We start from the raw sequence: 23,783 nt of genomic DNA on the forward strand, positions 1-23,783 counted from the left end.
CTAATCCACGGAATAAGTAATCATAAATTATCTTCCAGTAATGCAAACTAGGCCACACTAATGAAGTACTTAATGAGCAAGATGGTGACGCTATAACTGCATTGAGGTGCAAGACGTCAATTTTTGGCCTGCTGGTCCCGTTTCTGAACAAGCCTGTGACTGAGAACGGAATGCTCGGCAAAGCTACTTGTAGGACAGAGACTTGATGATTGGATCAGTCGAAAAGCACTCGGAGTCACGTGCTAAGCTTGTACGGAAACTGAAGAAATACGAAGAAATAGAGGTAGAGGTAGAGGTATAGTTGTATATATACATATCAGGGTTATTAGATACCTGTACGAGATGGAATTGATAGGGGTGTTACTGCAGTATAATCAAAACGCATCAGGAACCAAATTGAATAAAACCACGATCAGAAGTGTTGAGTTTCCTGATCCAACAAGAAACAGTTCAGCCTAGATTGCTACAAAGTTGAAATGGCGAGAACTTAATTCATTGTTAACTTGAAAGTACTGCAAGTACGTATGAAACTGAACAATTAATAAACATCAAAGTCGCCTTACTTTGGGCAAGATTAGTATAGTAGGTATTAAGGTAGTGTTGCTTTTAAGAGCGGCAGAAAGAGATATTCAAGCAATCCAGGGTAAAACAATTAATGCAATTCCTCCGAGGCTCGAAGTACCGAAATGATAGACACTACATCAACCCAAAGTCTCGTGGTGCAATCATGACTGCCGCCGTAGGGACGGATGGCTTTCGATCCAAATTGTCACCAAATTCACTTTCACTTACAGGGGCTAGTTCGCTGACGCAGCGACGCGGCGACGCCACGAGACGCCACGCCAGCCATAGAGATCCCCCACAGTTTGGGAAACATCGTCTGGCTGCCTGGTTGAAGTCCAACGAAGAGAAAGAAGGGAGGATGACGGACACCCGCCCTTCACCACTTCGTCGTTTTCTACCTATCCCTTATGTTGTTTGACTAAATTTGACTAGAAGGTCCGCCCACTGCACAGTAAGGTGTTCAGACTCATACGAATCTTACACCAGAGGGCTCAGACAACAAGGTCAGACACAGACAGTGCAACATGAGACGAAATCACACAGTGCTGCCGCAGTAGAAGAGGCGTGTTTATCCATCTGCTTGCTCTGGTTGCTGCATTGCACCCTTTCGGCTCTTTTGCCCTCCCACCTTTTCATCTTTTCTTGCGTTGCTGCTCTGTCATCGTACCAAATCTGCTATCAAATCTGTCTCCCTTCGCCCCCTCCCCCTGCCAATTTTCTCTCCCCCCTTCGCTCAGGCCAGGCATCGTCAGGCCAGGCAAGCAGGCAGACTTTTCCATCCCCATAATTTTGCACGCCTCTGCATAACCCGCAACCACGCCTCCTCCTCCCCAAGTCCAGAGCTTCATTAATCACACCCCCAAAGATCCTGGGTCCCAGGGTTTGCTTCATACACACGCTCCGCAATCTGAACTACACTGCACCGCACACCACCGCGCTCCGCTCCGTATCAGCAGCACCTCGTGCCCGGCGAAATCAACGTCACGGCAGCATCTCTCGTCACTCTCTGACCGTCACCGCCACCGGTTACCGTCACGGCCTTCGGCTTCGGCAACGGAGGCCACAACGACACCCACCGGCAGGAGCGTCAAGACGGATCGCGACAACCTCATCGAGAGCCTCGTGATAAACACGCAGCCGAGTCTCGACTCGACCAGACTGAACTTCCCAAGTCACGCCACGTCACGTCACGTCGTCTTGCCTACTCACTTCGTCGCGATCGATAAACGATAACGCATCCGGCGTACCATTGACTTCACTGGTCTTCCAGGCTCAATTGTTTCGTGTTCAAGCATTTACGTTTACCAACCGGCCTTTCTGCCGGGCCTGACCAGGCGATATGTCGAGTCTGCGTCCAGGATCCAATAACCACACTGGCCTCAACTTTCCCCAGACCAGTCTTCGCCGCAACCCATATCCTCCAGTGCCTCATCCGGGCCAACAGAACAAGCAATCTCCCGCGCCTCATTCTGCGTCCCCTTACCAGACTCAGGCATATCAGCCTCAGCAGACGCCAGCTGGATATCCCCAGCATCTTTTCTCAAATCCTTCGCATGTCAACGGCAGTCTTTCCAATGGCCCCTCGCGTTCTTCCACTTCTCACATGCCCAGTGCAGTGCCGAATCCGCTTGATGTGTCTAATTCCCGAGGACTATCGCAGTCACGCTCTCAAATGATGTTTCCGACCCTGGGACAGGTTGTGCCGAACCAATTACACCACCCCCAGCAGCAACAGCAGATGCATCCTCAGCACTTGACCCATCCATCCCACTCTCTTGCCCAGCCTCGACAAACCCTTCATCAGCACCATGCTCAGCAGTCGCCTCAGCAGCGGCCTCAATCTCAACAGGCTCAGCCAACTCCCAAGATTGGCCAGGTTCAGGTCAAGCCCCAGGCGCCTTCTCCTCCCTTGACCCAGCAGTCGAGCCAACAGCAGCAGCAAACGCACCAGCAGCTTCAGCAACAACTCCAGCAGCAACAGCAACAACACCATTTGCAGCAACAGCAGCAATTGCAGCAACAACAACAGCTTCAGCAGCAGCAGGCACAACAGCAACAGCAACAACAGTTGCAGCAGCAGCAGCATCATCACCAACAGCAACAGCCACAGCCGCAGCCGCAGCAACAAGCGCACCAGCAAGTGCACCCACAGCAGCAGCAACATGCACAGCAACAACATCACCATCAACAACAGCATCAGCAGCAAGCGCAGATTCTCTCTCAACAGCCACAGCAGCAACAGCTTCGAACTCCCCAACAGGAGCAGCAGCAGCTTCAACACCCGCAGCAACATGAACCTCCGAGATCCCAAACACATCAGCAACCTGCACCTCGACAACAGAAACAGCAGAAGCAACGTGATCAACAGCGTGATCAGCAACGTGAACAGCAGGCACAGCAGCAACAAATCCAACAGCAGCAGCAGCAGGCTCAACAGGCACAGCAACAGCAGCAGCAAGCCCAGCAGCAGGCCCAGCAAGCTCAGCAGCAACAAAAGCCACAACCCCTTTCTGCAGAGCCAATTCAGCCGCAGCAGCAGCCGACTCAGCCGCAGCAGCAGAAGCAAGATGCCAATGGCAGCGAGTCGATGGATATTGACAACCAAGCAAACGGGGAGGAGAGCGGAGGCCTAGACATGAAAATGCTTGCTGATCCTAACTACATCCCAACTCAGCCTTTGGGCGAAATGATGTCCCCTCCGCCAGAAGGCGGAAGCTACCCTACTCTTGAGGCGGTCCAGAAGGCTGTTCTCAGATACTGCACCTCAGTCGGCTATGCTATTGTCATTGGTCGCTCGAAGAAGACAGTGCCTGGCTTGAAGAAGGTCCTCTTTGTTTGCGATCGTGCTGGCAAGCCGCCGAGTCGTGTAAGCCCCGAGTGTCGCAAACGTAAAACATCCTCCCGCAAGTGTGATTGCCCGTTCGGCTTTTTCGCTATCGAGCAGCGTACCCAGTGGACGATCCGATATCGACCTGACCCTGCCCATCTTCAGCATAATCATGGCCCAAGCGAGAGCCCTTCCCACCACCCAGCTGCCCGGAAACTGGATAGTCGAATGGTTGCTGCGGTAAAACAGCTTAAGGAGAACGGTGAGTTACTCAGACTAGAGGAACTGATTCCATACTAACTGCAATGAGCAGGCGCTGGCGTCTCGGAAACGCTGCAGATACTGCAGACCGAAAATCCGGATTGTCATCTTCTCCCACGCGATATATACAACGCTCGCGCAGCTATCAATCGCAACCCTCAGAAGGTTGCTACAGGACTGGCAGAGAACAGACCAGCTATCTACAGCAAACCTCATCAGTCCCCTGAAGATCGCATTCGCGCTGAGTTGAGACGTGAAATCGCAAAAGCTCGCGAAGAAATGCAAGAAATGGAGGAAAAGAAGGACAAAGAAATCAGCGAGCTGAAGACGAAATTGGAAGAAAAAGAAGTCATCATAAGAAAATTCGAAGAGTTCATTGATATTTGTAACGAAAGGGTTATGTTTCAACGACAGCGACTAGCAGGAAGCAACGGAAATGGGGCAAATCAACCCCAAGTCTGATCTGACCCAATGGCGCATCGGTTTGTTTCAGTGGTTAGTATGGAAACAGAAGTTGGGTTGTCTTCGATAAGTACAAGGGCGTTATGATCGGGAATGTTTGGCAAATGCTTACACTTATGAGACTGGTTTTGCGCAATGCTTATTCAAGTTGATCCTGGGCGGCAGGCTTGTTTTCTTTCTGGAGCATGGTTTTCAAGATTATGACGTGGCTTCGTTTTAGCACTCGAAATTTGTGTGGCTGACATATTTTCACGGCAAGAAACGGTGATGATTGGAATACATATTTGTTGAGCGATCCGACCCTGAAATGCATCGATGAGTGATAGTTGCTATTGGGCTTAATATAGATCAATGCACTGGTGTAGATTTATTAACCTCGTCCAACTGTTATATAGTTGTGATATCGACAAAAGGCGTTTCAAACGTCTAGTCTGTAGCCACAACTTAACTTACTTTCTACATCCGGTGTGGATACCAGAGGCTTGGTGGCCTTATGATTAACTGATGGCAGTTGAGTTTATACCATGTAGCGTAAGGTATTGGCGTTGACCTTTAAGGTGCCTTGTATTCATTATTTAAACATGTATCTCCGCATAAGACCCCATACAAGGTACTATAAAGGTAGGGTACTCAAGGTAGGCCTGGTAAGCAAGGGCAAGTAGCAGATTTGGGGATGGATAGAACAGTAACTTCTAGCCAGCTGGAGTGTAAATACTCATGGATTGTGTTTTAGTGTTTTGGTTCGTCTGCGTCTTCCATACTTACATGTCATTGGATGCCATCAATAAGCACCAACACTGGTATACAGTCGCAGATGGTTGCTGAAGATTTTAGTCTCATTTGCTTTGCAAAGTTGCAGCCCCTGGCCCGTGTCTTCAGTTTATGCCAGGCCTTTTCTTTAGTGCGTTTGGACCAATCAAGGCTCACAATCATCTCCGGTTGGTTGCATACGGGCGGCTGGATACGTACTGGACTGCCCCACTTCCTCAATCTGCAGTGACTCCAGCGGGCTGTAACGGGCTACAGCGCGTTTATCTCCTGTGAGAGCGACTGTTTTAGGTGGCCTGACGTCCAATGGCATTCTGACACATCCATTTCAGCCAATTGCCGATCATGCCCGAGCATTCACGACAGGGGTACCCCTGGATTTAGTCGCGTCTTGAGAAGCCCGTAAATTCGGTAGAGCCAAAGCTCAGGTGTGAGGTGCCCTTATTGAAAGTCAACAACTCCTGGATGAACTTCATTTTAAATCACCAAATCCCAACGTGTCGCTGAAGACTTCATAGCACTTCTGCGACTTCATTTCACGACCATCTACAGTTGATCGTCAACTACACGCTCCTTAGTCTTTGAGCTCATCTTTTGATTTTGCTAAAGCCTTTTAATATCTAACTTGTCACCACGTTTGCGCCCAACCCGAAGCTTGCTCGACCGCCACATACAACCTTCTCGATTGCGTCCTTTATCCATAGCCCACTGACAATTCGGAAATGATCTCGCGCCATTAAAACGGCCACATACTCTCTTCTTCCGGCCCTCTTGTCACTATGGAGGTCACTTCGCCCTCCGTGCCGAGCCCTGGGGCTTCCGCCAACGGCGTAACATCCTCCCCGACCTTCCCTACCATCGAACCGGAACGCGTTGTCGAACATCTCGCCTCCGTCTGTGAGGTCGCACTTGGAGCTACACGAGATGAACTCGAACAAGTGGGAAGCTTGCTGCATAAGTCTCGCTATAGCGAGACCATTTCACGATGCACACGCTTTGCGAGCGATACTCAGAATGTGCTTTACATCCAGAAAGATTTCGCAAATTCGTCTGCAGTTGAGCCTGGAGCCGACCCTTCTTGTTCGTTCATTCTAATTTTATGATAGCCATGGCTTGCTAATGTGAAATAGCGCCCGTCTCTTACAACTACACCTTGTCGACCGAGATCTCATCGTCCCCGACGACTGTCGCTTCCCTTGTCCTCATCAAGTCTCCCCAGCCTATAGACCCAGCTCGACCCCTTACATCTCAAATATTTATTACTAATTTGCCTGGTCCTGCATCTCTCAACGCTGGAGTTGGAGAACAGGGCTCGGTACTCTCTCCTTGGGAGGTTCTTCATTCTCAGGTCCACCATGCCCTAGTACCTTACTTTGATGCCAATACTAAGAGCCAGCAACTGGCGAACGGATCAAGAGGTCGAGCTGATGTTGATGCAAAGACTGGAATTCCTGTAACGAAGAAAAGATTGAACGACTTGGAACTGAGCTTGCTGCATCTCCAGCAGAACGTCGATATCCCCGAGATATCCCTTACGTTTCATTCTATCGTTCAGAATGTCCTCGATGACGCCGAGGCTCACAATAACCGACCTTCCATCGATGGAATTCCACAGAACCTTCTCCAGGACAGCACCTTTCTCAACCGATTGCAAGCGAACGTCAACACCTGGATCAAGTCTATCCAAGGAATCACCAAGCTGACCAAGGACCCTTCATCAAATGCGAACCAGGAGTTCAGCACCGCGAGCCAGGAAGTCAATTTCTGGTTGTCCATGGAGTCAGCTCTGGAGGGTATCGAGGGTCAGCTCCGTAGTGAGGGCGTCCTCTTGACGCTGGAGATTCTCAAGCACGCCAAGCGTTTTCAGGCGACTGTCAGTTTCACAGCTGACACTGGCCTGAAGGAGGCTATGGATAAGGTGCAGAAGTACAACCAGCTTATGCGAGACTTTCCTCTCGACGAGTTGCTGTCTGCTACTTCTCTGCCGAAAGTAGGGGAAGCCATTCATCAGATCTTCAGCCATCTGAATAAGAAGCTGAGGATTTGTCCTTACCCTATCCGCAGGGCTCTTCCTCTTGTCGAAGCCATCTCTGCTGATCTCGACGATGTGCTACATAGGCTGCTGACAGGAACTGAATTGGTTAATCTGGATTATCAGCAATTCAAGAACATCATGCAAACATGCGACCAGATTTTCCAAATTTGGGAGGAAAACGTCAAGGAGTTCACCAATGTAGCTCGTGAGGTCACCCGGCGAAGAAACGAGAAATTCATTCCTATCAAGATTGTCAAGAAGCATTCCGAACTTGAGGCGAGAATCAAGTATGTCAGCACTTTCCGGGACAACCACGAGCAGCTCCAGCGTACGATCGTCACCGTCCTTGGCCCTCAAGCAACTATTCCTGGCGTTGCCGAGGCCACCGAATCCAATGGCATCATCGTTGAAGAGATTGGTAACGTCGATGCTGTGGAGGAGGTTAAGCAGGCTTGGGAGGCTCTTCAGAATGTTGATCTTCTCGATGTTACGGACCAGGGCAAGGAACGATGGGTACGAGCCGAGAACCTCTACAACGAGCGTACGACCCGTGTAGAAAACTCCATCATCCGCAGACTACGAGAGCGACTGGCTACAGCGAAGACTGCCAACGAGATGTTCCGAGTATTCTCCAAATTCAACGCCCTTTTCGTGCGTCCAAAGATTCGTGGCGCCATTCAGGAATACCAGAACCAGCTTATGGACCACGTCAAGCAAGCGATCAACGGCCTCCACGAGCGGTTCAAGCAACAGTATGGCCATTCAGAAACTCACGCTATGGCTCAGCTACGCGATCTCCCTCCTGTTTCGGGTGCTATCATCTGGGCTCGTCAAATCGAGTTCCAGCTTGATGGATACATGCGAAAGGTTGAAGCTGTTCTTGGTCCGGACTGGACTTTGCACGCCGAAGGTCATAAGCTTCAGGAGGAGAGTGAACTATTCAAGCAGAAACTCGACACGAGCCGAATCTACGATGCCTGGCTAAATGACGTCGGACGTCGCAAGATTTCAATTTCGGGACAGCTTTTCGATATTGCTCGTGTAAGATCCGCTGGTGGTATTCTCGAGCTTGCTGTGAACTTTGACCCGCAAGTCATCACCTTGTTCAAGGAGACTCGTAATCTTACTTGGCAATCGTACTCAGTCCCACATGCTGTGACGACTGTATCCAAGGATGCGAAGCGAGTCTATCCCTATGCTGTTAGCCTCATGGAGAGTGTGAGAACCCTTTCACAAACTTTGCGCCAGATTTCTGCCATGGGAGAGGAGTCTGTCCTTCTTAATGGTTATCGAAATGATGTCTACAGGCTCATCGGGGAGGGTGTTCCACTACGATGGGAATCCTTCATCAACTCGCACGAGTTATTCTACTCTGAAAATAGACAGACTCGCCCCTTGCTACCTGGTGGAACTGATTTCGGTCTGGCCAAGAATACTGAGAGCAAGCATGGTATGTTTATCCGTGGATTTGCAGCAGCTGTATCTGTTCTCCAGCAGAAGGCAGTTTCTTTGAACTTCATCCATACCACTGTTGAACAAGCGCTGAAGGAACTCAACACTTGCCCCTATGACGAAGCTGCGTTCCATAGTCGCTTGGATACGATTCAATCGGCCGTGGATCAACTGAACCTGGAACAATATGTCAACCTGGACTTCTGGGTGCGAGAGCTAAACGCCAAGATCCAGTCTATCCTCCTGACGCGTCTTCAGAGTGCAGTTCACTCGTGGATCGCCGCATTTGAAGATGATACACCCGAAGAGGAAACTCGTCGAAAGACCAATACTGATGAGACCAAGTCCGAAACGCCCACAATGAAGCGTCTTGTTCTTGAAGTGGTCATGCGTAACCAAGTAATCTACCTTGACCCTCCTCTGGAGTTTGCGCGTGCGAGCTGGTTCCTCCACCTTCACGAGTGGCTTGGAATTGTCTGCAATCTCCGCAAGATCAAGGCCACACGCTATCAGATGAGCCTCACTACTGCTGCTCACGATGAGGCCCGGTTTACTGACCTACCCACCGAATGCGCTGGACTTCTGCAACGTGTTTATATTTCGGTTGAAAAGAAACTTCAGGAGATTAGCGCGTATGTCGACAAATGGCTTCAGTTCCAGTCACTCTGGGACCTTCAATCTGAACAAGTTTACGATGCTCTCGGCGAGCCGCTCCCTCGATGGCTGCAGCTTTTGCAGGATCTCCGTAAAAATCGCTCAACTTTTGACACGCAAGAGGTCAGCCGGGAATTTGGACATCTCACTGTTGACTATGATCAAGTGCAGACCAAGGTCAACGCGAAGTATGACCAGTGGCAACATGAAATTCTGATGAAGTTCGCCAGCCGCCTTGGCAATCGCATGCGTGACATTAATGCAGAGATTGAGAAAGCGCGTAAGCATCTCGAGAGTCAAAGCTCCGACGCCTCATCAACTGCACAGGCCGTGCAATTCATCACAGTCGTCCAGAGTTGCAAACGCAATGTGAAAACATGGGCGCCTGAGATTGATATGTTTCGCCAAGGACAATCCATGCTCGTAAGACAACGGTACCAGTTCCCTAATGACTGGCTTCACATTGAGCAGATAGACAGCCAGTGGGAGGCTCTGAAGGAGATTCTCGAGAAGAAGTCCAGAATCGTTCAAGAACAGAGCGATGCTCTAAGAGCCAAGATCACTGCTGAGGATAAGTTGGTTAACGAACGAATTGCCGAGATTGCCGCCCAATGGAATGAAGAGAAGCCAGTGTCTGGCACCATTCAACCTGACGTTGCTTCCGCTACCTTGTCCTCCTTCGAGACACGCATCTCGAAGTTGCAGGACGATGCCCAAATGGTTGTCAAGGCTAAAGAAGCACTGGATATCCCCGCTAGCATGGATACTTCTCTTGAATCTACTCTAGAGGAGGTACGAGATTTTCAGTCTGTTTGGTCAAATCTTTCTACTATATGGGCGAGTCTCAATGAAACACGCGATATTCTCTGGACTGCTGTTCAACCACGAAAGATCCGGTCCAAGGTTGATGACCTTATCAAGAGTACCAAGGACATGCCCAGCAGGATGCGCCAGTATGCCGCTTTCGAGCATGTGCAGGGCATTCTGCGTGGCTTCCTCAAGGTCAATCCCATCCTATCCGACCTGAAGTCTGACGCTATCCGTGAGCGTCACTGGGTTAAGATCTATAAACAGATTAAGCCCCAGAAGCGATTTTCTCCTAGCTCCATGACTCTTGGTGATGTTTGGGATCTTAACCTGATTGCCACCGAAGTCATCGTCAAAGACATCATTGCCCAAGCCCAGGGTGAGATGGCCCTCGAAGAATTTCTGAAACAAGTCCGCGAGACTTGGCAAAACTACGCATTGGAGATGGTCAGCTATCAAAACAAGATCCGTCTCATTCGCGGCTGGGACGATCTTTTTGCCAAGTGCAGTGAAAACCTTAACTCACTTCAGGCGATGAAGCACTCTCCTTACTACAAAGAGTTTGAGGAAGAAGCTGTGTCTTGGGAAGACAAGCTCAACCGCGTTCATGTGCTCTTTGATGTCTGGATAGATGTCCAGCGACAATGGGTTTACCTCGAGGGTGTCTTCACTGGTAACGCTGATATCAAGCACCTCCTCCCTATTGAGTCTGGACGCTTCCAGAATATCAACAGCGAGTTCCTGGCCGTTATGAAGAAAGCCAACAAGGCACCGTACGTCTTGGAAGTTCTCAACATTCCCAACGTGCAAAAGTCATTGGAACGGCTGGCTGAAATGCTTAATAAGATCCAGAAGGCTCTTGGCGAGTATCTGGAGAAGGAACGTGTTTCATTCCCACGATTCTACTTCGTGGGTGACGAAGACTTGCTCGAGATGATTGGTAACAGTAACGACACGTTACGCATTGCCAAGCACTTCAAGAAAATGTTTGCGGGCCTCTCGGGCCTCGTCATGGACGATGAGACTGTTATATCTGGCTTCACTTCCAAGGAAGGTGAGGTGGTTCGGCTGAAGAAGGAGATTTCTTTGGCGAAAACCCCCAAGATCAACGACTGGCTAGCCCTTTTGGAGGGTGGCATGAAGTCAACCCTTGCCGAGCTCCTCGCCGAGGCTGTCAATCATTACACCCCTATCTTCGAATCAGAGAAGATTGATCGTGATGCATTAAATGCATTCATGGATGCCTATCCCAGTCAGATTGTAGTTCTAGCCACGCAAGTTGCCTGGACCACAGCTGTCGAACAATCCCTTTCTGATGGCGGCAGCAATTTGAAGATGCTGTTTGATCGGGAGGTTGAAGTTCTCCGTGTGCTTGCAGATACCGTTCTTGGCGAACTCGAAGTTATCCTGAGGAAGAAGTGTGAACAGCTGATTACAGAATGTGTCCACCAGCGTGATACAATCGAGAAACTTATCAACGCCAATGCTAATTCCACCAGCCATTACCTTTGGCAGCTACAAATGAGATACATCTACAACCCTGATGGCGAGTTCCTCGACCGCCTTTACATCAAGATGGCAAATGCCAAACTCAACTATGGTTTCGAATACCTGGGAGTTCCGGAACGTCTTGTTCGCACCCCGTTGACTGATCGTTGTTTCCTTACTCTTACTCAAGCTTTGTGCCAACGTCTTGGTGGTTCTCCTTATGGACCCGCTGGTACAGGTAAGACAGAGTCAGTCAAGGCTCTCGGTGTGCAGCTGGGTAGATTCACTCTTGTCTTCTGCTGTGACGACACTTTCGATTTCCAAGCTATGGGTCGCATTTTCCTTGGTATTTGCCAGGTTGGTGCTTGGGGTTGCTTTGACGAGTTCAACCGTCTGGAAGAACGAATTCTCTCGGCCGTCTCTCAACAGATTCAGAACATTCAGCTAGGCCTGAAGCAAGGAGCTGAAGATGACCAATCGCAAATTGAGTTGGTCGGCCGCCAGCTCCATGTCAACGAAAACACTGGCATCTTTATCACCATGAACCCTGGCTATGCTGGTCGTTCCAATCTGCCCGACAACTTGAAGAAGCTTTTCCGAAGCGTCGCCATGTCCAAACCAGATAAGGAGCTCATCGCTGAAGTTATGCTTTACTCCCAAGGCTTCAACCAAGCCAAGCAATTATCCAAACACACAGTTCCCTTCTTTGACCAATGTTCTGGAAAGCTGTCCAAGCAAGCACATTACGATTTCGGCCTGCGTGCGCTGAAGAGTGTTCTTGTCAGTTCCGGTGGTCTAAAACGTGCTCGTCTGGGTGAGGGCAGTCTTGGAGCCGAAGAGGTCGTCGAACCCGAAATTCTTGTGCAAAGTATCCGAGAAACCATTGCACCTAAGCTAATCAAGTCCGATGTTGACATCATGATGACTATCGAAGCTGATTGCTTTCCTGGTGTGCAGTACGTTCCAGCCAACCTTGTGGAATTGGAAGATGCTATCCGAACCCTCGCTGCCGAACGTCACCTTGTGGTCAACGAGCTTTGGATGACAAAGGTTCTCCAGCTGTATCAGATTCAGAAGATCCACCACGGTGTGATGATGGTCGGCAACTCTGGCTCTGGAAAATCAGCAGCCTGGAGACTTTTGCTTGATGCACTCCAGAAGGTCGAGGGCGTTGAGGGCGTCTCACATGTGATCGACTCCAAGGTCATGTCCAAGGAGGCTCTGTACGGAAATCTCGACTCTACCACTCGTGAGTGGACCGATGGTCTGTTCACTAGCATTCTCCGAAAGATCGTCGACAACCTCCGTGGTGAGGATTCGAAGCGACACTGGATCGTCTTTGATGGTGATGTTGATCCTGAGTGGGTTGAAAATTTGAACAGTGTTCTTGATGACAACAAGCTTCTCACGCTTCCCAACGGAGAGCGCCTCAATCTACCCTCCAACGTCCGAATCATGTTTGAAGTCGAGACGCTCAAATATGCAACCCTAGCTACCGTCAGTCGTTGCGGTATGGTCTGGTTTAGTGAGGACACTGTGTCACCCAACATGATGGTTGAAAACTATCTGTCTACTCTTAGCAGTGTCCCCTTCGAGGACTTGGATGAAGACAGCGTTGCCACCGGCCAGAACCCTGCTAAGACTCTGTCTGTGCAGAGCGAGTTCGCTGCCTTGCTTCGTATCTATCTTACCGAGGAGGATCTCATTCTCCAAGCCTTGGGGCGAGCCGAGGCCTACAACCACATCATGGAGTTTACAGTCGCACGTGTTCTGACTACTCTCTTCTCACTGCTCAATAAAGCAGTTCGTGATGCAATTGAATACAATGGCCAGCATTCTGACTTCCCTCTCGAGTCTGAACAGATCGAAGCGTTTATCTCAAAGAAGCTTCTCTTGGCACTTGTTTGGGCCCTCACGGGTGATTGCCCCCTAAATGACAGAAAGGCCTTCGGCGACGAGCTTTGTGCTTTAGCAAACTTTGGCTCACCTCCTCTTGATGGCACAAGCTCGCTCATCGACTTCGATGTTACTTTACCTAAATCTGAATGGGCGCCATGGCAAAACCAGGTTCCTTCTGTGGAAGTCAACACTCATTCTATTACCCAGACCGATGTGGTCATTCCTACTCTGGACACTGTTCGCCACGAAGATGTTCTGTACTCGTGGCTTGCCGAGCATAAGCCTCTACTCCTCTGCGGTCCTCCTGGTTCTGGTAAGACAATGACTTTATTCAGTGCACTTCGGAAGCTGCCAAACATGGAGGTCGTCGGCCTGAACTTCTCAAGTGCAACCACACCCGATCTGCTCATCAAAACCTTTGAGCAATACTGCGAGTACAAGAAGACACTGAACGGTGTGATGTTATCCCCAACCCAAATCGGTCGATGGCTTGTTGTTTTCTGCGATGAGATCAACTTGCCCGCACCAGACAAATACGGAACTCAACGCGCCATATCCTTCCTGCGCCAAATGGTCGAGCACAACGGTTTCTGGCGAACGTCCGATAAGTCCTGGGTTACACTCGACCGCATTCAATTTGTTGGTGCTTGCAATCCTCCTACAGATGCTGGACGTACCCCTATGGGTGCTCGATTCCTCCGACACGCACCTCTGATCATGGTCGACTATCCTGGTGAACTGTCCCTCAACCAAATCTATGGCACTTTCAATTCCGCTGTTCTCAAGATTGTTCCGTCTCTCAGGGGATACTCCGAGGCACTTACTCATGCCATGGTTCGCTTCTATCTCGAATCCCAACAGAGGTTCACGCCAAAGATTCAACCCCACTATGTATACAGTCCCCGTGAGCTAACGCGATGGGTTCGTGGCGTTTACGAAGCCATCCGACCTTTGGAGGCCTTATCTATTGAAGGTCTAATCCGAATCTGGGCCCACGAAGCTCTTCGTCTGTTCCAGGATCGTCTGGTGGCTGAAGACGAGCGACAGTGGACCGACGAAAGCGTGCGCCGCATTGCACTCGAATACTTTCCCAATATCGACGAGGAGAAGGCCCTGGGAGGGCCTATTCTGTTCTCGAACTGGTTGTCCAAGAATTACGTTCCGGTTGACCGTGAACAGCTAAGAGATTTTGTCAAGGCGAGATTGAAGACCTTTTGCGAAGAGGAGGTAGATGTTCCTCTAATTCTGTTCAACGACGTCTTGGAGCATGTGTTGCGCATTGATCGTGTCTTCCGACAGCCCCAAGGTCATCTTATCTTGATTGGTGTGAGTGGTGGTGGCAAAACCACCTTGTCTCGTTTCGTGGCCTGGATGAACGGTCTCAAAGTTTTCCAGATCAAGGTCCACGGCAAGTATTCTGCTGAGGACTTTGATGATGATCTTCGAGACGTTCTTCGTCGTTGTGGCTGCAAGGGTGAGAAGATTTGCTTTATCATGGATGAGTCAAACGTTTTGGATTCAGGATTTCTCGAAAGAATGAACACTCTCCTCGCCAACGCCGAAGTGCCCGGTCTTTTTGAGGGAGACGAATACGCTGCTCTTATGACAGCATGCAAGGAGGGTGCTCAGCGACAAAACCTGCACCTTGACTCCCCAGAAGAGTTGTATAAGTGGTTTACCCAGCAAATTGTGAAGAACCTACACGTCGTCTTCACCATGAACCCACCCGAGGACGGCCTCTCTTCCAAGGCTGCCACCAGTCCTGCCCTGTTCAACCGTTGTGTTCTCAATTGGTTCGGTGACTGGTCTGACCAAGCCCTGTTCCAGGTCGGCCATGAGCTCACCCAGTCTATTGACCTAGACCGAAGCAATTTCGAATGCCCTGATACCGTTCCTGTGGCCTATCGTGGCCTGCAGCTGCCTCCATCCCATCGCGAGACGGTTGTCAACTCCATGGTCTACATTCATTACTCCTTGCAGCGGTACAATGAGAAGCTCTTCAAGCAACAGGGCAAGGTCACTTTCCTGACCCCTCGTCACTTCCTCGATTTCGTTGCCCAGTACGTCAAGCTTTATAACGAGAAACGGGAGGATCTCGAGGAACAGCAACGCCACTTGAATGTTGGCCTAGAGAAGCTCAGAGACACTGTCGACAAGGTTCGAGATCTTAGAGTGAGCCTGGCAGAGAAGAAGAAACAACTAGAGCAGAAGGATGCTGAGGCCAATGAGAAGCTGCAACGAATGGTGGCTGATCAACGACTGGCGGAGCAAGAAAAGACCGCATCGCTTGAGATCCAGGCTGCTTTGGATAAACAAGAAATTGAGGTTGCGTCACGGAAGAAGGTTGTACTGGAGGATCTGGCTAAGGCAGAACCTGCGGTCGAGGAAGCAAAGGCTAGCGTCAGTAACATCAAGCGTCAACACTTGACTGAAGTCAGGTCCATGGGCAATCCACCTCAAGGTGTGCGGCTTGCTATGGACGCCGTGTGTACGCTTCTTGGTCACAGGATCAACGACTGGAAGGCCGTACAGGGCATCGTACGAAAGGATGATTTCATCGCTAGCATTCTCATGTTCGACAACGCCAAGCAGATGACCAAAGCCCTCAGAAACAAGATGCGTAACGATTTCCTGTCCAACCCTGAATTCACATTCGAGAAGGTCAACCGCGCCTCGAAAGCCTGCGGACCCCTCGTTCAATGGGTAAGCGCTCAAGTCAACTACTTTGACATTCTTGATCGTGTTGGCCCTCTCAAGCTCGAGGTCGAGGAATTGGAGGAGAAAGCTCTGAACACCAAGGCAGACGCCAAGGCTGTGCAGAACAAGATTGCAGACCTGGAGTCTAGCATCAATAGATACAAGACGGAATATGCTGCGCTGATTAGCGAGACACAATCCATCAAAGCCGAGATGTCCAAGGTCCAGTTCAAGGTCGATCGCAGTGTTAGGCTTCTCGACAGCTTGTCTTCGGAACGAGTTCGCTGGGAAGAGGGCAGCAAGTCTTTCGAGATCCAAATCAGCACATTGGTTGGAGATGTCCTTGTTGCTGCTGCTTTCTTGGCTTACAGCGGTCTCTATGACCAAACTTTCCGAAAGTTGATGATGGATGATTGGTTCCACCAGCTTCACCTCTCTGGCATACATTACAAATCCCCCAACCCTGTCACGGAATACTTGTCGACTGCAGATGAACGTCTGGGTTGGCAAGAGAACACCCTTCCCGTCGATGACTTGTGCACAGAGAATGCCATTATTCTCAAGCGCTTCAACCGTTATCCTCTCATCATCGACCCCTCAGGACGTGTCACAGAGTTCCTGCAGAGAGAGTGCAAAGATCGACGCCTGACAGTGACCAGTTTCTTGGATGATACATTTACCAAGCAACTCGAGAGTTCTCTTCGGTTCGGAAACCCCATTCTCATCCAGGATGCGGAGCATTTGGATCCCATTCTCAACCATGTCCTCAACAAGGAATACCAGAAGACAGGCGGCCGTGTTCTCATTCAACTTGGCAAACAGGAGATCGACTTTTCGCCTGCCTTCAAGATCTACCTGTCCACTCGTGACCCATCGGCTACTTTCGCTCCTGATATTTGCAGTCGAACCACTTTTGTCAACTTTACTGTCACACAGAGCAGTCTGCAGACACAGTCACTTAACGATGTACTTAAATCTGAGCGTCCTGATGTTGATGAGCGGCGTTCCAACCTCATCAAGCTTCAGGGAGAGTTCAAGGTCCATCTGCGACAGCTGGAGAAACGACTACTTCAGGCCCTCAACGAGTCTCGTGGCAACATTCTTGATGATGACAACGTCATTGAAACTCTAGAGACTCTCAAGACTGAGGCTGCAGAAATTTCTGGCAAGATGAGCAGCACCGAAGGTGTCATGGCTGAAGTCGAGGAGATTACGCAACAGTACAGTATCGTCGCCCGATCCTGTAGTGCCGTCTTTGCTGTTCTTGAACAACTCCACTATCTCAACCACTTCTACCAATTCTCCCTCCAGTACTTCCTTGACATTTTCCAGTCGGTGCTCCACGGAAACAAAAACTTGGCTGGCCAGACTGACCACAATGTCCGGCGTGATGTTATCGTCAAGGATCTTTTTATCAACACGTTCAAGCGAACCGCTCTGGGTCTGCTCCAGAAGGACCGTGTGACTCTTGGGATGCTCCTCGCACAGGCCTCGCCCTACAAGATGGATAAATCTTTGATTGACATCATCCTCGATAGCCGTGTTGAAGGCAAGGACCTGTCTTCAGATCCCGATGAGAGAGATCCGGCCTTCACCCAGGCTAAGAAGATCGGTGTTCTCAAGGACAAGCTGGACGCCGTCTCTGCTAAGGATTGGGACAAGTTCTTTACCGAGGAGTTAGCCGAGAACGCTGTGCCACAGATCTGGGATGACAAGACCGAGGCCATGGATCGAGCACTCCTGTCTCTTCTGCTCGTGAAGCTTTTCAGGATGGACCGGTTTGTTCCTGTTGCTGAACGTTTCGTCAACGAAGTTTTTGGCTCGGGCATCTTCGATATCGTCGAAGACCTCAAAGAGACAGTTACTCAAGTGTCGGCTACGCTGCCAATCTCTCTGGTGTCGAGCCCCGGTTTCGATGCCAGTTACAAGGTGGATAATTTGGTGGAGAGAATGCGTGTCAAGTGCACAAACATTGCCATGGGTTCCAACGAAGGTCTGGCCAGTGCAGACAAAGCAATCAGCAACGCCGCTCAAACGGGCTCATGGGTCTTGGTCAAGAACGTTCACTTGGCCCCTACCTGGCTACAGAGTCTGGAGAAGCGCATGGGGTCACTCAACCCTCACTCAGACTTCCGTCTGTTCCTGTCCATGGAGTCAAGCCTGAAGATCCCAGTCAACTTACTCCGGGCTTCTCGCGTACTCATGTACGAGCAACCCGCTGGTGTTAGGGCCAACATGAAGGACTCTATGTCTTCCCTGTCCACACGGGCTACTAAGAGCCCTGTCGAGAGAACTCGTCTTTACTTGCTTCTCTCTTTCTTGCATGCAGTGGTGCAAGAAAGATTGCGATACGCACCCAATTTGGGTTGGAGGGGATTCTGGGAGTTTAACGATAGTGATGTGAGTAACCCTGGATTCAAGCACGATCCTATTTGTAGCTAACATATTGCAGTATGAATGTTCTGCTTTCATCGTTGATACTTGGATTGATGGAGTGGCTGGAAACCGGACCAATATTGCTCCCCAGAACATTCCTTGGGAGATGCTCCGCTACATGGTGACTGAGACTTACGGTGGCAAGATCGATGACGAAGGGGACTTTAGACTGCTCTCTCAACTCGTCACGTCGTTCTTGACTCCTGCCGCCTACGAAGTTGACCACAAACTCGTTGATGGGCCTGATGGCGGCCTTGTTGTGCCCTCTGGCACCAATCTACAGGACTTCAATGCTTGGATCCACCGCTTACCCGAGCGCGAGCCGCCTACCTACCTTGGTCTTCCTGCTAATGCCGAGAAACTTCTTCTTGGCGATCTCGGTCGAAGTTTGATTGGGAACGTGCGCAAGGTCACAGAACTACTTGATGAAGGCGAGCAGTTGGTGACGGACGAATAGGATTGGACACCTAATAATGTGTCCAGAGTACATGAGATATGGACTGGATGTTGACGGGAAGCTTTGTATAATTGCTACTCCATTTCTGTCAGACGTGCAGAGAACGCAATATTCCTTTGACTTTTCTATTTGTTTCATTAGATGTGGCATCAAGCATGGCGTGCGGATGAGGAAGCTGCCGGTACTGGAAGATCATTGCTGATTATACCCCTGCGGCATATAGACTGGGTTTGTCTGTCTTGTTCTGTTTGATTGTACTGTCTGCACCATTGAATCAGTTTACTGCGGGTTAAGAATGGAACATGCTATGCATCGTAGATTGAATCTTGAGCCAAGAAGAAACAAAGTCAAGTAAAGAAGTCGATTCTAGAGACTCTAGGCTATACAAGTAGATGACCGTCAATAGTAATCCATTTGAGAGTTAATGTCAAAGTCAGGAAATCCATGCTGGGGAAAGCTGTAAAAGTCCACACCGCCGCCAACACTGGTAGATTGGGTCCCTGCCGGATGTGGCAGCTCAACTCTCAGCATCTTGGAAACATACTTGCGCAGCTCGTCCTGGACAGCAGCTTCGAAAGACCTCTCGGCATCACCCGGGTTGGCCAGCTCGTTCATCCAAGTAAACCTCTTGAGAAAGTCTATCCACAATTGCGACTCGTCGACTTGGAGTAGCTTGTCTGCGCCATCAGCAGCCTGAGTGAGTAGTTCGGTATCAGAGATGATGCGATCAGTTTCAGTTGCAATTGCCTCAGCACGAATCATCCACGACAGTGTAATGAGAAGTTCTGATGGAGGGATCCCAAAGGCTGACTCGCACTGAGTATACCACGTAGGGGCACAATTCGCCCGTACCAAATGCGTCATTACTCCCCAGAGAGTGCAAAAGACACGGATATTGTACCACCAACAACGCATATCAGTACTTGGCTGTACTGGGGCATCTTGTAGAGCCACGGCATGGTTGAGTCGGAGCTGTTCCTTGCACCACCTAAGACAGAGACTTAGGGGGGATGGACAGTCGTTGCGTAGAGCGTTCATAAAAGGCTGTGTCGTGATGAATTCGTTCAGGAGATGCTCAGTCATAAAGTTCGGAGGGTTGGAATCGTCAAAACAATCGTCATATATCTCGAGGGCATAATCGAGGAAGAAGTAGGCTACGAGATCGATAGACGAGTACTTGTGTGAAACCTCTCCAAGTGATCCGTCGCTGCCAACCAGTTGCTCGACATTACGACTGATTTGTTTGACAAATGCCGATTTGTCCGAATCTTCTTGGTGACTTCCCACGTACGCTTTGAGCATCGATAGGACAAATGGAGAGTCTGAAACTCGAGTCGTTGGTGTCCCGGTCCATTCCCTTGCAAGAATCGCCCTGGCGCTACGAGCATTGTCTGGTTTACCAGCGACACGGGCACAACAAATGGCAAGAAACTCACGAGTCTCAGGAACAGACTGGCTATTCGATAAGACCTCGTAGAGACTCGCGTACAAGGCAAATGCGTTTGTGTCATCGAGCATGGCGGCACAAAAGTCAGCAGCCAGTTTGTTCGCTTCCTCGGATGACCCAGTCGCCCACGGATATGGAACGACAACCTTTGCGGCCCTGTGACTGTCCAGCGACTCGTCACACTCGATGATTTCTGATCCGACGGCGGCCATTAGCGTGTCTGGGCCGCAACGGTCAGGCATGGGGTATTGGTTGAAGGAGTGAGCTCCTCGGTCGAACTCGGCCCCAATATCACCATAGTCCATCGAGTCGTTAATGCCACCAGGTGATAGAGAATTATGAGAAGTCTTCTTCTCATTTGCGTTGTACTTTTTTATACCCCATTTCTCGAAACGATAGCCATACTGCCGCTTGCTTTTGGTGAAAGGGTTAGTCAAACATCAAGGGTTTTAGGTATTGTACTTGATAGGTGACATACCTTTGAACAATACCGTACTTCTTCTCCATGACATTCATGACGACACTCAGGGTGTATTTCTTGTAAAGATTGCATAGAAAAGGCTTAAACCTTTCCCAAGTCTCGTCGTTCATGCGCGTTGTAGGTTTGGGTAGCCTCTCGTCAGTCCCCCGTGAGAATGATCGTTCTCTAAACTCCATGGTTCTTGCTCCGTCTTTTGCGAGTCGCGCATAGGTAAGTCAAGAGATTGTTGAGTGCTGAGTGAAATTGGGAATCGCCCGCAAATGGCGACCGGGCTGTTCGTCGCCTTTAAGCACAGCATGTTGCACTTTTCCTGGCTCTTGGCAGTATGTGACTGTAATTCTAGATTGCCTTGGGGAGCGCCTCATTTATAAAGGACGTAGAATGCTGGTGCTTCGCGTATCATTTTCAGGCTCAAGTGGGTGAGTTGATTGTATGTAATTTGCTCGGATTGTAATTTCAGCAACACAATATGCCTGTCTGATTGGCCATGGTTATGGCTGTGCATGCGTTAAGCTGGCGAACCAACTTTGGCGGATGATCTCGGGGGCTTTTCTCAACAAGCAAGGCCCATATGACAAGCATACTGCAGCACAGCCTCGACTAGGCTAGGCCTCCTTCTCTTTCTCTTTCTCTCTTATCGAAGGAAGATGGAAATTCCAAACCTCACACGTGAGGTGATGTGCTAAGATGTGCTGTAGCCCAACGGCACCCAACTCGGCACCCAATACCCAACAGCCACTTTTTGAGGCCTGCCCTGGCATATTAGAACGGAATCGAATACGTGGTTCTTAATTCTGACCTGTAGTTGGTCAATATTGGCGTGATATGGCCCCAATCTGGTCATCATGTTGCAAAATGCGCGTGAGCTTTGGGCGAGCGCTCATTTGCATGAACTGCCGACTTTTGTCGACATGACAATCCCGAAGCCCGCAACCCTTTAAGACTTTTTGAGTGCCCTCCCAATCTCAAAACTGATCAACGCTTCGTCTTCAGCTGTGTCGCCAGCTGTGTTGATACTATGCAAACAATGTCAGCAACATACCATCACAAACCCATCATGACGGACGATTTTTATAATTCGTGGGTGGAACCTAGCAAATACCCACGAATACCCAACGTCTACGAACCAATTCAAGATACCCAGGTTTCTGGCCAATGTGGTACTCGAGAGAAGAAAGAGTCTGCCTGGGTTCACCAGGATTCTCGGGATAGCCATCAATCGGCTTGGACTACCAACCGCAAACCTCTGAATAGCGAGGAATCGCATCAGTGGCTCGTCAACGACAGGACGAATTATTCTGTGGTTGTGCAACTAGGGAGCAGCTACAGGAGCGAGAACCAAATCCTAGGAGATGACTTCAAAGACGCATCGAGGGACTGGCACTCGCCATCCCATCACCCAGATTCAATTGAGAAGAGACGCGCAAGGCGGGAAGCGAGCTTTGAGAGGTGGAAAGATGCTGGGGATAGAGTATTTTGTCACTCGGCGAGATTTGGTCATGATTTCAATCAGTTGAAGGCTTGAACTACCGTGAAGAAGTCTGGCTGATAAACTGTTATGACGACTCGGTGGTTTAGTAGATTCTTTAATGTTGATGCGAACGCAGAAGATGGTTTGATATACAGTACTGGTCTTGTCTCACATTGACCAAGTTTTGTGGTCCAATTCTGGATCACTTTACCAGGCTGTAAAGCTCATGCGTCGCAGGGACATCGTTGCTAAGAATACCACAAAGCTGCCCTTTGCAGTGATGGGCATGTCTAGCGTGTCTGGAACAACAGTTTGACCTGTGCTGGAGTATTTCTTCCTTGACCATCATGAGTACTGAAATGTATCATCTTGGTCACCAGGATAATTGAGGATTCGATGCGGGTTCCCTCAACAATCATAGCGACGTACCGCCCACACTTGAGGGTGCAAACACGGGTTGCAAGCTGTAGCTGATGCTCGATTCGATTGGCGATGAGGGTGGTGCACTGAAACACGATTTGATACGTGCCGTGAGACTTGCATTGGAACAATGCAGGATGCAGGAGTGTTGCTACTCCCTCGTCCAAATGGATGGACCACTAAAACAGAAGCAAATCAGAATGAACAGTTCTTATTTGAGCAAGAAGAATACAACGACTGATATCGTGGAAGCAAGGGAAATGATAGTACTAGTAGAGTTGGTCTTAATGGAAAGATAATATTCATAAGAACCCAATATCTCGAGCTGTTAACTCGGGTAATAGGTACCTGGTACCCTAGGTACTACCTATGCGGTCACTTCTAGGTAATCCATTGAAAGAAAGAAGGTACCTAAGTCGCTCCGTTCCTGTCGGTGGGAAGAATCTCGATGAGCAAGGGTAAGTGTAACACGAAATAATGTAAGGTAAGTCTCACTTACGACCTACAGTACTGACTTCAGCGGCTGTACCTACCACAATATTATATCACGGCGATAATTGCAGTAATCGAGTTTTCTATGTATGCTAACCCCCCGAGGGTAGAAGATAATCGCGACAAGTTCCAGGTTGGTAGCGGGTTAAAACAGAACATTGTCCCGCTGTGAGCCGCTCGTTTAGCAGTAGGAGCTTGGAGCAACCTAAGTTGTCGTCATCTGAGCGGATCATTCTTGGCCAGCCAGTCATTGGCTGGATGCACGTCTGTCATCCTTGCACTTTCCAAATGCAGGTCTGTGCAGAGAACTACCTCGGAAATCTTCCCTTGTTTTCGGGGATAAAGATCCACTCGATTACCTGAGGTAAGGTTGTGTTGTTCTGTAACTTGTATTTGTTCCAAGTCTTCCACGTTTGAGCAAAGTACCTACCTAAGCAACCTTTATTAGGTATAGAGTTATAGCTTACCTACATCAGAATTACGGCATTCACATGAAAACAGAAATGTACGTCAGCTCATAGAAATGCCGGGACAAAGCCTGCCTCGTACAGGTAGACACAGATATTTACCTTGGCAGTTGCAGTGTGTACCTCATCTGGCACCACTGTCATTCCCCATTGCTACCACACCCATGGAGTCCACAATCGTAATGGTCGTCAGTCTCA

At 49.6% G+C, this 23,783-nt stretch overlaps 5 protein-coding genes across 5 annotated transcripts; 3 read left to right on the plus strand and 2 right to left on the minus strand.

Annotated features, from left to right (window-relative positions):
• Positions 1 to 652: 652 nt before the first annotated feature.
• Positions 653 to 877, minus strand: FPRO_03037 (uncharacterized protein; the record flags this gene model as incomplete). Its single annotated transcript, XM_031226795.1, has 2 exons — positions 653 to 696; positions 793 to 877. The coding sequence occupies 2 exons, from the start codon at positions 875 to 877 to the stop codon at positions 653 to 655; spliced, it is 129 nt and encodes a 42-aa protein (XP_031077296.1).
• Positions 878 to 1,903: 1,026 nt separating this feature from the next.
• On the plus strand, positions 1,904 to 4,114 carry FPRO_03036 (uncharacterized protein; the record flags this gene model as incomplete). Its single annotated transcript, XM_031226796.1, has 2 exons — positions 1,904 to 3,653; positions 3,705 to 4,114. 2 exons carry the CDS (start codon positions 1,904 to 1,906, stop codon positions 4,112 to 4,114), a joined length of 2,160 nt encoding a protein of 719 aa, XP_031077297.1.
• A 1,547-nt stretch (positions 4,115 to 5,661) lies between these two features.
• FPRO_03035 (putative dynein heavy chain, cytosolic) lies at positions 5,662 to 18,807 on the plus strand (the record flags this gene model as incomplete). Its single annotated transcript, XM_031226797.1, has 3 exons — positions 5,662 to 5,962; positions 6,013 to 18,314; positions 18,367 to 18,807. 3 exons carry the CDS (start codon positions 5,662 to 5,664, stop codon positions 18,805 to 18,807), a joined length of 13,044 nt encoding a protein of 4,347 aa, XP_031077298.1.
• Positions 18,808 to 19,206: 399 nt separating this feature from the next.
• On the minus strand, positions 19,207 to 20,911 carry FPRO_03034 (uncharacterized protein; the record flags this gene model as incomplete). Its single annotated transcript, XM_031226798.1, has 2 exons — positions 19,207 to 20,668; positions 20,733 to 20,911. 2 exons carry the CDS (start codon positions 20,909 to 20,911, stop codon positions 19,207 to 19,209), a joined length of 1,641 nt encoding a protein of 546 aa, XP_031077299.1.
• An 881-nt stretch (positions 20,912 to 21,792) lies between these two features.
• FPRO_03033 (uncharacterized protein) lies at positions 21,793 to 22,260 on the plus strand (the record flags this gene model as incomplete). Its single annotated transcript, XM_031226799.1, has 1 exon — positions 21,793 to 22,260. The coding sequence occupies one exon, from the start codon at positions 21,793 to 21,795 to the stop codon at positions 22,258 to 22,260; it is 468 nt and encodes a 155-aa protein (XP_031077300.1).
• Positions 22,261 to 23,783: the final 1,523 nt, after the last annotated feature.

This window comes from Fusarium proliferatum, assembly GCF_900067095.1.
Source record: "Fusarium proliferatum ET1 genome assembly, contig: FPRO_scaffold002, whole genome shotgun sequence".
NCBI classification, from domain to species: Eukaryota; Fungi; Ascomycota; class Sordariomycetes; order Hypocreales; family Nectriaceae; genus Fusarium; species Fusarium proliferatum.